Source organism: Pleurodeles waltl, chromosome 6 (genome assembly GCF_031143425.1).
Source record: "Pleurodeles waltl isolate 20211129_DDA chromosome 6, aPleWal1.hap1.20221129, whole genome shotgun sequence".
In the NCBI taxonomy this organism is placed as follows: Eukaryota; Metazoa; Chordata; class Amphibia; order Caudata; family Salamandridae; genus Pleurodeles; species Pleurodeles waltl.
Genome location: NC_090445.1, coordinates 1,055,428,585 through 1,055,442,827, shown reverse-complemented (window position 1 = coordinate 1,055,442,827; position 14,243 = coordinate 1,055,428,585). Strand labels below are relative to the sequence as shown.

General features: G+C 43.8%; 1 protein-coding gene across 1 annotated transcript in view; it reads left to right on the top strand.

The window, feature by feature from the left end:
- The window catches only part of ACOT7 (acyl-CoA thioesterase 7), a 1,119,500-nt gene that overhangs the window by 1,025,660 nt on the left and 79,597 nt on the right, over positions 1-14,243 (top strand). The window contains exon 8 of the mRNA XM_069240010.1: positions 1,550-1,734. Coding sequence (XP_069096111.1) covers positions 1,550-1,734 — 185 coding nt within the window. The remainder of the gene's footprint in view (positions 1-1,549; positions 1,735-14,243) is intronic.

The following is a 14,243-nucleotide window of genomic DNA, read 5'->3' as shown; positions in this document are numbered from 1 at the left end:
AAACCGCCAATGTCATAATTTAGGAAAAGGTACCGCCAGCCTGTTGGCAGTACCTTTCTCCAAATTACCGCCAACCGCCAGGGTGGCAATGAGGGCCATAGTCTGAGCTGTCTCTAGAAAAGTGATTAATTTCATCCAGGATAGTTCTGTGCAGGAGCAAGACATAAAGCATATTGTGTGAGGTTACTCTGCTGTGATGCAGTTATATGAATTGTTTTGTAATCGAAAGTCTTTAGGAAGTAGATCATCACTATGCACCTGGTTGGGCCAGTCAGCAGCTGTCAACTGACAATAGTATGTTGAGGTAGAATCAAACAGTGGATCCCACTAGAGGAAGGGGGGTCATAGATAAACCAAGGACACAGGGACAAGGAAAGGGGGACATGGAAGAGACAGCAAAAGGACCTTGCATAACAAATATACATGCAAAGCAATGAAAAAGACATTAAAGGGGTTAAAAACTGTTTTGTGGTGTATCTAGACTCACCCTACACCATCTGTCTTGGGCTATACCATGACTGCTTGCTACATCTACAGATAGAATCCACAGGCAAACAGGGCAGATGGTGAGCCTTATTTAAGCCATCTTTTCGTCACACACTATGTACCCAGGGCCTTGATTAATAGGGGGCCCTACTGCTCTCAGTTTTATAATGCTTGTTGGCACCAACATCTGTATGCAATCCTTGCTGTAACCCTACAGTTGAGTGAAATGAGCATTATCTGAGGCAAAATCCTTATCCTTATCTCGTTTGTCACAAACTACACAATCTCCTGCATCCAAGGCGAAAGGCATTTTGCACTCTACCGCATAGACTGTTACAACGTGGTATTAATCTGATAGATCACATTTCCCTCTTCAGGATAACCTTGAAACACTTTGTCCTTAAACATATAATTTTATGTCTAAGGACAAAATCTAGTTATCATTATTCATGAATTAATTTGTCTTGAACCTAAAGCTATGAAAACCTTTAATTCATCTTACAATATTATCAATGGAAAGCAATTATTAGGAAATTACATGCTAAAGGTATGGAAAAGATATGCCATTGTTGGCCGGTTTAGGTCAGCAATAATTTCTTTGCAGTGAAACAGGTGGGAGCTGTGTTTATGAACGCGGAATGGCGTACTTAAAAGGCCGCAATAGGCACCTTTTTTGCTACTTTCGTGAACTTTTTTTTAAGCATGGTTATAACAAAAACAGGCTATATGTGTTCATCCGCAAATTATTTCCGCTTCTAGGATGATATGAAATTGCACATTTCTCATACATTTTCTTCCCAAGTGATCATTTCTGAAATAATTGATGAAATAATTAGAAACTGACAGTAGGTTATTACGCCCTGGTCCAGTAAATGTCACATTGGGATCTGTTGTTCCATTTTAGTTCTCCGTAACAATGCATGCCCATTGTGCCTTTTCTGCGGCAGTGTGACAGTGTGTCACGCCTTAAGCTCCACAGCGGCAGAGGGCACTGAATAATGTATGGTATTGTGTTCTGCTGTCACTGGAAGACTGCACACATTAACACACCTCTTCTCCGCAGGTTGTATCATTACTATTTCGGGACGCATGACCTTTACAAGCAACAAATCAATGGAGATTGAGGTTTTCGTCGATGCTGATCCCTTGATCGAGGACTTCCAAGAACGCTATCGAGCTGTCAGTGCATTCTTCACATACGTATCGCTCAGTAAAGAAGGGAAACCCCTGCCTGTGCCACAAGTGGTGGTTAGTATCCTTCCCAGTAAATCTGCCATTGTTGACCATGAATGTATTTTTTTTGGCTTGAGGTCATAAAACTGTATCCAATTTACAGTGTTAAACTTGTTTTCTAAAGTAGAGAGAAGCACATTTTTTGTATGGAGTTTGGCATTCTAAATTTATAAATTACCGAAAATGGAACTCTACTTGTGCACGGTTCCTGTGAATCAGACAGCAGTATTACAAGTTGGAAATGTGAAACCAATTAACTGCTCAACTTGTCTTCATTTATTCCTGTTATTGTGTTGCTCAGGAGGTTTTTTTAGAATCTAACTCTGTTTTATAGTTGGACATCTTAAAGTGTGGGTGAAGTTTTCGAGTAGCACTTCACTATCTGGACTATCACCTCTTGTCAGTTTATCAATAATGACAACGGACGTAAGAACAGTTAGTTCAAGTTTATTTATTTATTATGTTACGGAAGTCCAGTGGAGGTCCACATAAAATAATAAATATTTGTAAAAAAACATAATGAACATAAAAAGGATTAAACTTTAGTAAACAAGTTGATTAAACTAGAACAATGGTAAGAAAGACTTAAAACATTAAAAAACTCTAGCACAAAACATTTAATTAGACGGGATGAGGAGGGCTTGTAATAAATTGGAAGTAGTACTAAAAGAAAAAGTAAAACAAATAGAGCGCAACCACCTGCGGCGATGAAGGAATAAGCAAGAACAGTTAGTTGTATGACACTGCATGAAGTATACGAAGGTCGTTAATATCGTAGGATTGATCTAAAATAATATTACATCTACTAAATTGACTTACCAGTACATTGTAAGATAAGCATATGTTTACTGTTCTTAAATCCGCACATCGGATTTAAGAATAAGTGGATATTGGAATAGTAAGTAAACACTTACCATACAACATAGTTGGGGGTCAATGTAGTGGATGCAATATTATTTCTGTGTGATACAACACAAGTGATGTATCACATGGGATATAGGGATACCCACTTAACAATCTAAACTTCTTGTCTGAAGTGAAGAAATGCTTGAAAGCAAATCACTGTAGGTGTCCTACTAACCTATTTTCAATGATTGTCCCATGTATGCATGAATCACGAGGTGTGAAGGTGTGTTTCTTCCTTATTATGGTAAATAACCAATCCTATTTACTATTTTGATCAACTCTCACCCACTCTAGTACGGCATCCTTTTCCGGTCGCATCCTAGTCTCTAAAACCACAATGGGCTCAACCGTATCTGAGGGAGGTCTTTCAAGACTGTCTTATTAGGGTGTGGTATAGTCGATATACATGAGTTTGTGTTTTACAAAGACTATCCGTTTCTTGTACTAACAGGCTTTTCTCTCTCACCAAGATTCATAAGCAAATGATTAGCATATTTTATTGCCACAAGCACCTAAATGGGAATATTCATATCCCTTTTTAAAAACCGAAATGTACTCATATGTACATTCTGAAATGAAGAAGCTTGAGTAGTTGGTGAAATTTTAGGATTTTTAAAAAAGCACATTACAATTTTGCGATGACCAGCTTTCAAACCAACAAGCACAGAACTGTAATTCAGATTACTGTAAATCATGACAACATTCTGGGACACCAATGTAGAGTTTGTAGTTATAATCACTGTAACGTTCATTAAGGCCTGAATTGATGGCAACATGAGTATAAGCATAAGTGGGGAGGAGGCACAATTCCTAGTGAGCTAAGTGACTATGGCTCGCATATACAAAAAGGCAGGTCGCAAATGATGGTTGCAAACTGCGCACCAACTCTTAGTGACATACCTTTCATTTTATAATGTGGCACATGTAGCAATAGGACACGTTCCATATGTCCAGTCACAGGTGGTGCAGAACGGGCTTTCTAATGAGGTGGGTCACTATTTGCAACCCCCTGTGATTGGCCATGAACACATGAATGGAGGATTAAAAAGAAACATCAGACTTCCCCAAATGGGAAACATGTTTTTTTGAAGTAGCACATGTTTCTTAAAGGAAGAGGTCCAGCTTTAAAAATAATGTCTGCTGTTTGGGAAGACATGAGGGAGAGAATGCAGTAGTCCCCGAAAGCCAGCCAATACAATTCCCAAAGGAGAAACTGTTCAACAAGGCCAGCCCCCTTTGTGAATAAATGAAAACCTCCCTTTTTTATTATTATTTTTGGGTTTTCAAAACCTAATGTATGCTTACATACTCTTAAGGGCTCAGATGTCCTTGTTGTGCCTCCCAAATCCCCACAGGGTTTGCAAACCCTCAACCTAGGTACCGGACCTAGAGAAGGGAACTAGAAGCGTCCCTAGAGCACACACTTGAGGTCCTCAGAGAGAAGCAAAGAGTTTCCAGACCTCAGAGTGTCACTCAGAGGTTCACAGGTCTTGGCCTGGGGTCTACAAACCATGCATACATATCTGCCAGGATTTGTAAAGTTGTTTTTCTTTAACAAATTTGGGTCTCACGCTCACATGAGCGAGTGGTTCAGGGGGGCTTTCCATTTCTCCTTTTGGCTCTTCTCATTGTATTTCGTGAAAGACACAGGGGCAGGCCCTGCATCTTAAAATGGTGATTACAGCTAAAAATTTCAGCTGAGGTCAGCCATTCAAAGTCTTTGTTTCTCTGGACCCAGCTTGGTGACCATGGAGCCAAAGCAGACAACAGGAGCAAAGAACTCTCCAGTCCAATGAGTGCCTTTTATTTTTTAGATTTAAGTCTACAAACAGTTTACCTGTTGGGGTCGAGAAATATCTTTGGACTTACAGGATATCTGGTTATCTGTCAGCCTTAACCCTTCTGAGCCTATCCGAGACATTTTTAACACTAATGTCTTGTACTGAATGGAATTACACCAAACCTGAGTAAAGTTATAGGTGCATGCGAGGTTTGTTTTATTTCTATTTAGTGTTATATACTGTATTGGGAGCAACAATTCCTAAGGGATTTAAAATCACAAATATTGCTACTTAACTCCCCATGCATTCAAACATTCCTACCTTAACAGATTTGCATGAAATATGAAGAGTAAACAACACATGTTAAGAGTCTGCCAAGTGTTGTTCATATCTGTAAAACTGTACCAAGAACAAAAGCAAATCAAAGATTTTGCCCACCCTTGTTAGATATGCCTGAAGCCTGTAATTCTTTCCTTGAGATTAACTTGCTAACATATTGGCAGATTCATCAAAAAGCATCATAGTTATTAGCCCATGAAAATCTATCTGTCCCACTCCCCATGCTTCAGCATAAAATCTAGTACATACACAGAAGACTGAACTTGTTGCATGTCTTTTGAATTTTCTATGGATTTGGATGTATCTGACAGAGACTTCTAGCTGCAGAATACTTACGTTAGAATTTCCCCAGACATCTGACTGGATCCGGAGACTTTTCTTTGAGTAGTACCCTTGCACACCGTCAGGTGACGTCGGTTGACTATGCATCCATCGTTAGCGTTGTGGTCGCCATGATGACGTTAGGGTCGTATATAGGCATCGCCTCGGCATAGTGAAGTCAGTTTGTTTCTTTCCACGCCCCGCGCTGATCTGGAGAAGAGCTACCCTGGTCATGTTTTGACCGAATTTCACCCTTTTGTCGAGTTTTTGTGGTGACCCTTGGTGTGCCTAAGATGTCCCAGAAAACCGGGTTCAAGCCTTGCGAGGCCTGTCACTGTATGATGTCGTTGACGGATCCGCATCGTGTCTGTTTGCGATGGCTGGAGCCTGACCACGATGAACTGAAGTTATGCCTGAGTGCTGGGACATGCACTCAAAGGTTTTGAGGGAGTGGGCACTAAAACTTGTGGCGGCCTGGCGCTCAACTCCACATAATTCACGGTTTCACTCAAGAGGGAGGTCTTGAGACAGTTTGCGGAGTCACCATCACTCCTTATCATCGAAATTTTCAGGTCATATAGATAAGAAAAAGAAGAAGTCAAAGAAATCCAGGTATTGTTCGGCTTCACTGCGTAGCTTGGCCAATGTGACGCGGGAGGAGCGTCAACACACCAGGCCTCCGTCTGCGAAGCCTACTTCTGGGTCTGCTCCGCACCTCCCGGAGTTTCTGGGAGCCGGGGCAACCTCTGCCCAACTCAAGAAGTTTTATGAGGCCATGCACCTCACATTTGGGCAGTCTGACCCCTCTGTGGTGCTTTCAGGGCCTGGGGGTTCATCCAAGCATCCTCACCATCTGGCACATTTCCTTCTGCTTTCCTGGATAGGGAATCAAAGAGACTGGACCAACATGGGAAGAAGATGTTTTCTTGCTCCAGTCTGGCGTTGCCGTCGATGAACACTGCATGCCTTTTGGGCCGCTATACCCACTCTTTCTGGGATACGGTTGCGCAAGTTCTGCTGCAGATCCCGGAGGAGACCCGTGCTATCATCTCTCAAGCCTTTGCTGATGGGAGAGATGCGGCTAAGTTCACCATTTGATGTGTACTGGACATGAACACCTCTTTAGGTAGATCCATTGAGTCAAAGGTGGCCTTGAGGAGCCACCCATGGTTGAGGACATCTGTTTTTTCAGGGGATGTCCAACAGACCCTAATGGACATGCCTTTTGAAGGCACCCATCTCTTTGGAGACAAGGCGGACTTGTGGCTCGTGGCCACGGAAGGGGCTCCCTGTCGCATCCATTCTCCATCTACCGTGCCACCCACACTACTCAACTCCTGCGTGGCCAGGGATGTGGAATCCCACAGGGTCGTGAGACAGGGAAACAGAGGGCTGCCCAGTCCATCCCTGCCCCTGCTCCAGCCTCCAAACCTTTGTAGTCCGTCCTCCCCTCATATACCAGTTGGTGGCATGATTCGCCATCACCTGCCCCACTGGGAGACCATCACGACAGACAGGTGAGTTTTGCAGATCGTCCGAAGGAACTACTCCCTCCCCTTCGAGACTATCCCACTGGCCACGCCTCCATCTTATCCCCCCTTACCGGTGAATCATCTGGCACTTCTCCGCAAGGAAGTCATGGCTCTCTTGGCCAGAAGTAGGTTGTGGTTGTAATGCCCGCTGCTTTCTGGTGCCCAAAAAAGCCAAGGGCTTACGTCCTATTCTAGACCATCAGGCCCTCAATCTCTTCCTCAAGAAGGAGAAGTTCAAAATGCTCATTCTGACTCAGGTCTTGTCTGCCTTGGACCCAGGAGACTGGATGGCAGTGTTGGACTTGCAGGACCATATTCACGTCCTGTCTGCCCACAGGCACTACCTACGATTTGTGGTAGGTCACAAGCACTTTCAATTTACCGTGCTCCCTTTCGGCCTTACCCGCTCCCCTTGGGTGTTCACGAAAGTGATGGAACTGGTTGCAGCGTATCTGCGCAGGTTAGGGGTTTCAGTCTTCCCCTACCTCGACAACTGGCTGTTGAAGGCGGACACACCTCAGAAAGTCATCTCTCACATTCAGACTACGGCAAACCTCCTACACACGCTGGGGTTCTCTATAAACATGCCAAAGTCACACTTGACTCCCTCTCAGATGCTCCCTTTTATCAGGGCTGTTCTTGACACACTGCAGTTTCTGGTCTATCCTCTCAAAAAGCCAGTCCAGGATATTCAGGCTATGATTCCAATGTTTCAGCCTCTATCCTGGATTTCAGTGGGAACGAATCTGAGGCTGCTGGGCCTCATGGCCTCCTGCATCCTGCTAGTGACACATGCCAGATAGCATATGCTGGCTCTGCAGTGGGACTTGAAGTTCCAGAGGACTCAGCATCAGGGAATCTCTCCGACATGGTCCAGATCTCAGAGGGGACTGCAATAGACCTGCATTGGTGGCTTTAGAATCAGGATTGGGTCAACGGCAGATCCCTCTCTCTTCCCCGACGAGATCTGACAGTAGTGACAGATGCGTCACTCCTGGGATGGGGCGGCCACATGGGAGAGGCAGAGATCAGAGGCCTCTAGTCTCTGGCAGAGTCTGGGCTCCACATCAACCTTCTGGAGCTCTGGGCAATCAGGTTTGCATTGAACACATTCCTTCTCTCTCTCAAAGGGAAAGTAGTGCAGGTGTTCACGAACAACACTACCACCATGTGGTACTGCAACAAACAGGACGGACTGGGGTCCTGGACCCTTTTTCAAGAGGCTCTGCGCCTCTGGACATGACTGGCACTTCAGGGCACCATCCTTGGTGGTTCAACATCTGGCAGGATCTCTGAACGCCAGAGCAGACAACTTCAGCCGTCGATGCATAGTCGATCACAAATGGCGTCTCCATCTGGAGGTGGCGCAATGTCTCTTTCAGAAATGGGAGATTCTTGGTTAGATCTCTTCACCTTCGTAGAGAACGTGCAATGTCAGCTGTATTGCACATTGGAGTTTCCAAAGCGGCACTCGCTCTGTGGCGCTTTCGACTTGAGTGGAACTCAGGCCTCCTTTAAGCCCTCCCGCCAATACCATTTCTGTCCAGAATTCTGAAGAAGATCAAGAACTTATTGTGGCTCTGGACTGGGCACGGAGAGTATGGTATCCAGAGCTATTGAGCATGGCCACTGATCCTCCAGTCAGACTGCCTCTTCGGGAGGATCTTCTGTTGCAGCAACAGGGGAGGTTCTCCATCCGAACTGGTCCAATATTCGTCTTCATTCTTTGAGATTGAGTGGAGGCAGGTGATGGCTTTGACCTTCCACCTGAAGTCTGTGAGGTTATCTTGACAGCCAGGCATCCCTACACCAAAATGGTATACGCCTGTTGTTGGCATAAATTTGTGGCGTGGTGTACACACCAGTCTCTGGATCAATCTATCCGGGGTCATCATCAGGACTGTTAGTTTGCTATAGGTATCACCAGTCAGTAATCATATTCTGTTTTAGGGTGATTGTTTAATCATCTTATCCTCCATTGACTTTAGATCCTAGTAGTCTGTCCACTCCCTGTCCCTCGATATGGTCTAGGATAGTGCTGTGCTCAGGTAAAGCTGATGATAACCCCAAATAGATTGATCTACATAAATGGGGTTGAAATGTCAACATTTTGATAGCATGGATTTTTCTTGAGAGACTAAAAAGTGACTTCTGGACCTCTATAGTAATATGAGTCCGCTTATAGAAGATAGCAGTGAACTTATGTTTAACCCACGTCTTGTATATATTGTTCAGAGAACATTTGCACAAACGTTTTTCACTACATTCACTTTCAATGCGCCATCACTATAGGAGCATTGTAAGGATTGAATTCAAAATCAAGAATGACTGTGTTTTTTTGTAAAGATATAATAAAATATGAATTTTTGACAAAATTTGCACGTTTGAAGAGTGTTTACATATTATTTACCAGGAAGAGAAGGGGTTTTACTTCCCCATGTAGGACCATTGTTTAATTACCTATTTAACTACCCAGGTTCTAGGGTTACGGGGTATGCCTCATTTTCTCTACATTATTATCAAAAGAAACACGGATGATGGATACCCTTGTGGTGAATGAATGTATTGCTTTCTCATACCCTTAGAGCAAACCATGTAAAGGTTGGCAGTCATGTGCCTTGGTAACTATGTATAAATAAAGCTTGATATTTGACTACTTTCAAATAACTGTAAAGTGTCGACAGATATTGAGGTTCCAATAGGGAAAAAAGCTAATAGGATCAGTGACTATTCACTTGTAAGGCCATTTACAGCTGAGGCTCCACATCCCCACCCCATATTCGGGGTGGGGCGCACTTTGTGCTCAAGCATTCATTACTTTCTTTCCACAAAAGGTATCAAGTGCAAATTTGCCCAAAATTTTGGGGTATTCTAAAATTACCAAGGATGTGAGCATTCCTCTGAAGGGAACCAAGAAAATAGCAATAGTATAACTCCATTTAGTTTATTTTTTAAATGGGTTTTGTGCAAGAAAGTATGCTTTGGTTCTAAAAGGTGCATTAACCGTAGGTTATAAGTGCTAAGATCACTCTCTTCCCAGATTTCAGGAACACAGTGAATTTTACCACAGTTTTTGAATTTTGCAAGTGGTAGTCAATTGTTACTATCTTAAGAGATGTCTACCAGCTTGCAGGTTGCTGTGGAAATCATTGTAAAACCCATGGGGAACCCAGAAAATGAGACATTCCTGAAAAGTAAAAAACATTTGTAATTCAGCAAGATGTCATTTTTGTAGACTGCACGTGGTTTTCCAAAGAAACGAAGGCCCTCATTATGATATTGGCGGTAAAAAACACCTACCGCCGCTGCAACGGCTGCCAAAAGACCGTAACCGCGGCTACCAGCCGTTTGCCATATCATGACGACAGCCGAATTTCCGCCACAAGAATGGCAGAAATCCAGCTGTGGCCGGCGGATGGCGGTAAGGTGGCACTGATGCCACCAGCAGTGCCACGCCAGTAGACCTCTGCCAGCCATATTATGACCCATAATATGGCCTGGCGGTGTTCTGGTGGTGGACACTGCCGGTGGCAGCCCTGCCCTGTCCCTTCTCCTGCCGGAGGACCCCCTGAACACAGGTAAATGGGTGCTACGACAGGGGATTGGGTGGGGGGTGTTGTGTGTGTGTGTGTGAATGTTTGTGCGTGCAGGTATGAAACTGATGGATGCTAAGTCACTGCTCATATCAAGACTGTGTCCTGTCTACTCTATAACCTAGTGCTCCAACCTCAATGTTATAAAGGGTCATTGTGAAAATAGCGCATTGATCAAGTCTTCATAGACATATGTTGGCAATATATGTACTGAGAGATACCATGACGCCATGAGCACAAGATCATTTGTTTCCATTGGGCCATTCATTTTACTGGCATGTAGCGGTTGAACAGGTCCAGATTGCCAGAGTTATGAAACTTCAATATTTACAGCAGAAGAATTTGAGCACAGGGGCTTTTAGGCGTATTGTGTGCAGTAGACTGCATAATGTGCCATGAAAACGGTTGCTTGTTAGTAGGCATTCATCTACCCCCGGAAACCATGGATACAGCCTTGTAAAATCCAGGTAATGAAGAGTTAATTTCCAGAAGTACACTCACAAAAACAGGATGACAACCATCCGAGTCAAATGTCGTCATTGTTATATTTACACAGTTATAGTTACGAGAAATCCTCCTCTTTTAATAGGGTGATTTTCTTTCTTTATATTTCACGTTACATATTATTGTCTTAGTGAAAAAGTAAACCATTTGAAGCTCTGTTAATCAAACTCCCGGTTCTGTAAATTTATGTTAAAAGAATCGCCTTATTCCCTGTTGTCATCTTTACAATGTCTATTTTTAGCCTCCTCTTAGGCATGGCACTGCTGACACAGAAAAGCAGCTCTGCGGCTCGTGAATGGCCTCTTGATTAATATTTTATAGCTGATGGATGCTCGCTATACTGATATTCAATAGCCCCAAGCAGTGTGCAGGCTAATTGTAAACGAATTTGAAATGGAATTAACAGATTTTCCTTTGCATGTCCCCATGGTGAGGAATATTATATATTTTCATAGCATGAACATTTCATAGAATTCATTACTTTATTGTCAATCATGCCTGGGACAAGGGTGGGGAACATCTTTTTTTTTAGTTTTTATGTTTTTCTACATTTTACAACTGCGAGATTAAAAAACTAGTTTGTACTCCTAATTTACATTTAGGTGAACAAAAATGTCAATTGCGTCCACAAATTAAAGATCCTGAGTTACCAAGTCAGAGTCTATGAATATTTATTCTTGGCTGCGCTGGCATTTGCTCCTGCAAGAAAATATGCCATATAAATGAATTTTCCTCCCCTGTAAGTGTGTGTCGGGGGGGTTTAGGGGGTAAGGACAATGGGTGTTCCCTTGGAAGTTCAACAGTAAAGAGGAAAAATAAAGATTACAGTTGCACTCCAAGGTTGCAGGATAATACAATTTTTTTTTTTCCCTTACGTATTCCAAAACAGATTCCTCATTTATTAATGTCTACTTAGCGATGTAGATACTATTATGTATTTGAGTGAAGAATCTTCGAAACGTAGTGTTCACAGGGAGTACAATAACAGCATAATATGAAAAATAATGAACAAAAGGCTGAGAATAGAGAGAAAGACGAGAAAGATGAGGTTGTGATCAGGGATAGCGCGCGCGGGGGGCAGGAAGGAGAGGGGAGGTGGGCGAAGCCGGCATCCCCGGTTAACAAAGCCCCCGATGGAGACTGGATCATTACGGTATATGCTCGCATTAAGGCAACGAGCCAGGACGAGCATGGGGGCCCGGCATTCGCCCATGCCCGGCGGTGGGGCAAAGGCGGGACAGTCGGCAAGGCGGGGTGAGCCCACGACAGTAGATCCGTCCGGGGTGATCAGTGTGCCCATGTGCATTCCCTCCTTTAATTTAGTGTATAGCCAGAAAGCATCTATTACTAATTATGTTCTGTAAGTCGTCTCATTCCAGTTACGATTGTTTCAATTATTACTTACTGGTTTACAACTTTGTTGTATATACTGGGATAGCCAATTGTGACAATATTTCAATTACAACCTGTAAATGCTATATGTTGCCTGTCACTGCTGTTTATTCAGGGAGGTCGGGTATCATCTTTGCTTTCCATAATTATCACGAAGGAGTTCCAGGTGTCCACGCCTTTGACCTGGATCCCCTTTTCCTGGAGTGACCGTAGTGTCTGTGCCTCCGCCTTAGCCCAACGCAACAGCTCGGCTTGCCATTGATTAATACTTGGCGCGCTTGGTGCTTTCCACTGCATGGCTATAAGACGTCTATACATCACTATTGCTAGTGCAATGCATCTGTGTGTTTGTTTCCGTCTGTTAGATCTCACCCCTATTCCCAGTAGGCATAGTTCAGGTGTGGGAGACAATGGGGTATCAGTCCATTCAGTTACTAAGGTTATTATGTCATTCTGTGTGTGTAGATTTGGGGGGCAGTCCCATGTCATATGGAAAAGGTTGCACCAGTGGTACCGCACCTGGGGCACCTCTGTGATATTTGGGGGAACATGCGTGCTAAGCGACGAGGTGATAAATATGCTTGGTGCACATAATTGAACTGGGTATAGCGGAAGCGAGGGTTACGTGATACTTCATAAATCATTTTCATAGCGCGATTCCATGAATCTTGTGGGAGTGGTTCTGATAGCACCTGATCCCATCTATCTTTTGCTTGGTCCTGCCCGTGTTCAATATGTGTGGTCAGAATTCTGTATGTTCTCGATACATTTATAGAGGCAGCTATGTTGTCTAACAGATCGTGTAGTGTAGGGGCCACTTTTGGGTCCCTATTTCCACAATTCCAAATTGATCGTATTGTCGTACTGCGCCAAAAGCTATGAAACTTCCTTGTCCCAAGGTGTATGTGTAAGCCAGTGCCTCATATGTTAGGAGCTGCCCTTCACTGTAAATATCGCCCACAGTTTGTATGCCCTTCTCGGGCCATGTGTTCAGGCCTACCTTAGCTGCTATCTTAGCTATTTTCGGGATGGCCAATAGCGGGATCTTGGGGGAGTACTGCGTTTTTTTTATCTCCAATTAGTGCAAAACGACCCCAGGCCCAATGAGCTATATTCAATAAGATGTTCCTTGAGTGTTTTGGACAATCACGATTCATAAGGTGGTGTAATATGTCAGTGTGGCCTAGCTCCGAGAGTATCGTCTGTGTTTCTACACCCGTGGGGTTGCCAAGCCATTTAAATATCCATTGCAGCTGGGCGGATGCATAGCATAATTCAAATCTTGGTGCCCCTAGCCCCCCTAGTGTAAGTGGTTGAAATATTTTAGATAGCGCCACACGCCGCCGGCCATTGCCCCATATTAAGTCTGTTAATATGCTATTCAGTGGTCTAAAAAAAGAGGAGGGGAGTGCCAAAAGGGAGGGCCATAAAGAAGTACAATAGACGTGATAGTATTATCATCTTAGCTATGGCCACTCTACCCATGGGCGAAAGTGGGAGCGAACACCAAAAGAGCAAGGAGCCTCTAACGGATCTAATCACTTGTCCAAGGTTGTCGTCTTTGAGGTCCTGGGAATCATTTTACACATTTATACCTAAATATTTAAAAGTGGCGTAACACCATTTCAGGTCCCCCGGATTGGAGGTTAAGTGGTGTATTTCCGGGACCGGACGCATAGGGAATAGGCATGATTTTGACCAGTTCACTTTTAATCCGGATACCACGCCAAATTGATGCAGCAGTCTCAGTAAGTCAGGCATAGATTCTGTGTGATTTAGCAGGAATATTAATGTGTCATCCGCGTACAGTGATACTATACGGTGTGTGTGTCCGTCCAGGATGCCCCACGTCAGGGCTAATGTGCGAAGTCGAGCAGCCAAAGGTTCAACGGCTAGGGCAAACAACAGTGGGGATAGTGGACATCCCTGTTCTATGTCGAACTTCTCGGATATCATGTCACCTGTCTTGACCCTCGCTGTTGGGTTAGAATATAATACCCTTACCCCGTCAATATATGTCTTTCCAAAGCCCATGCGATTGAGAGTTTCTATCAGGAAGGGCCATCCCAGTGTATCGAACGCTTTTTCAATATCTAGTGACACTGCTACTTGGTTGTATTTGCCCACTGGGGAGTTTGCCATGAGGCATAATAAAT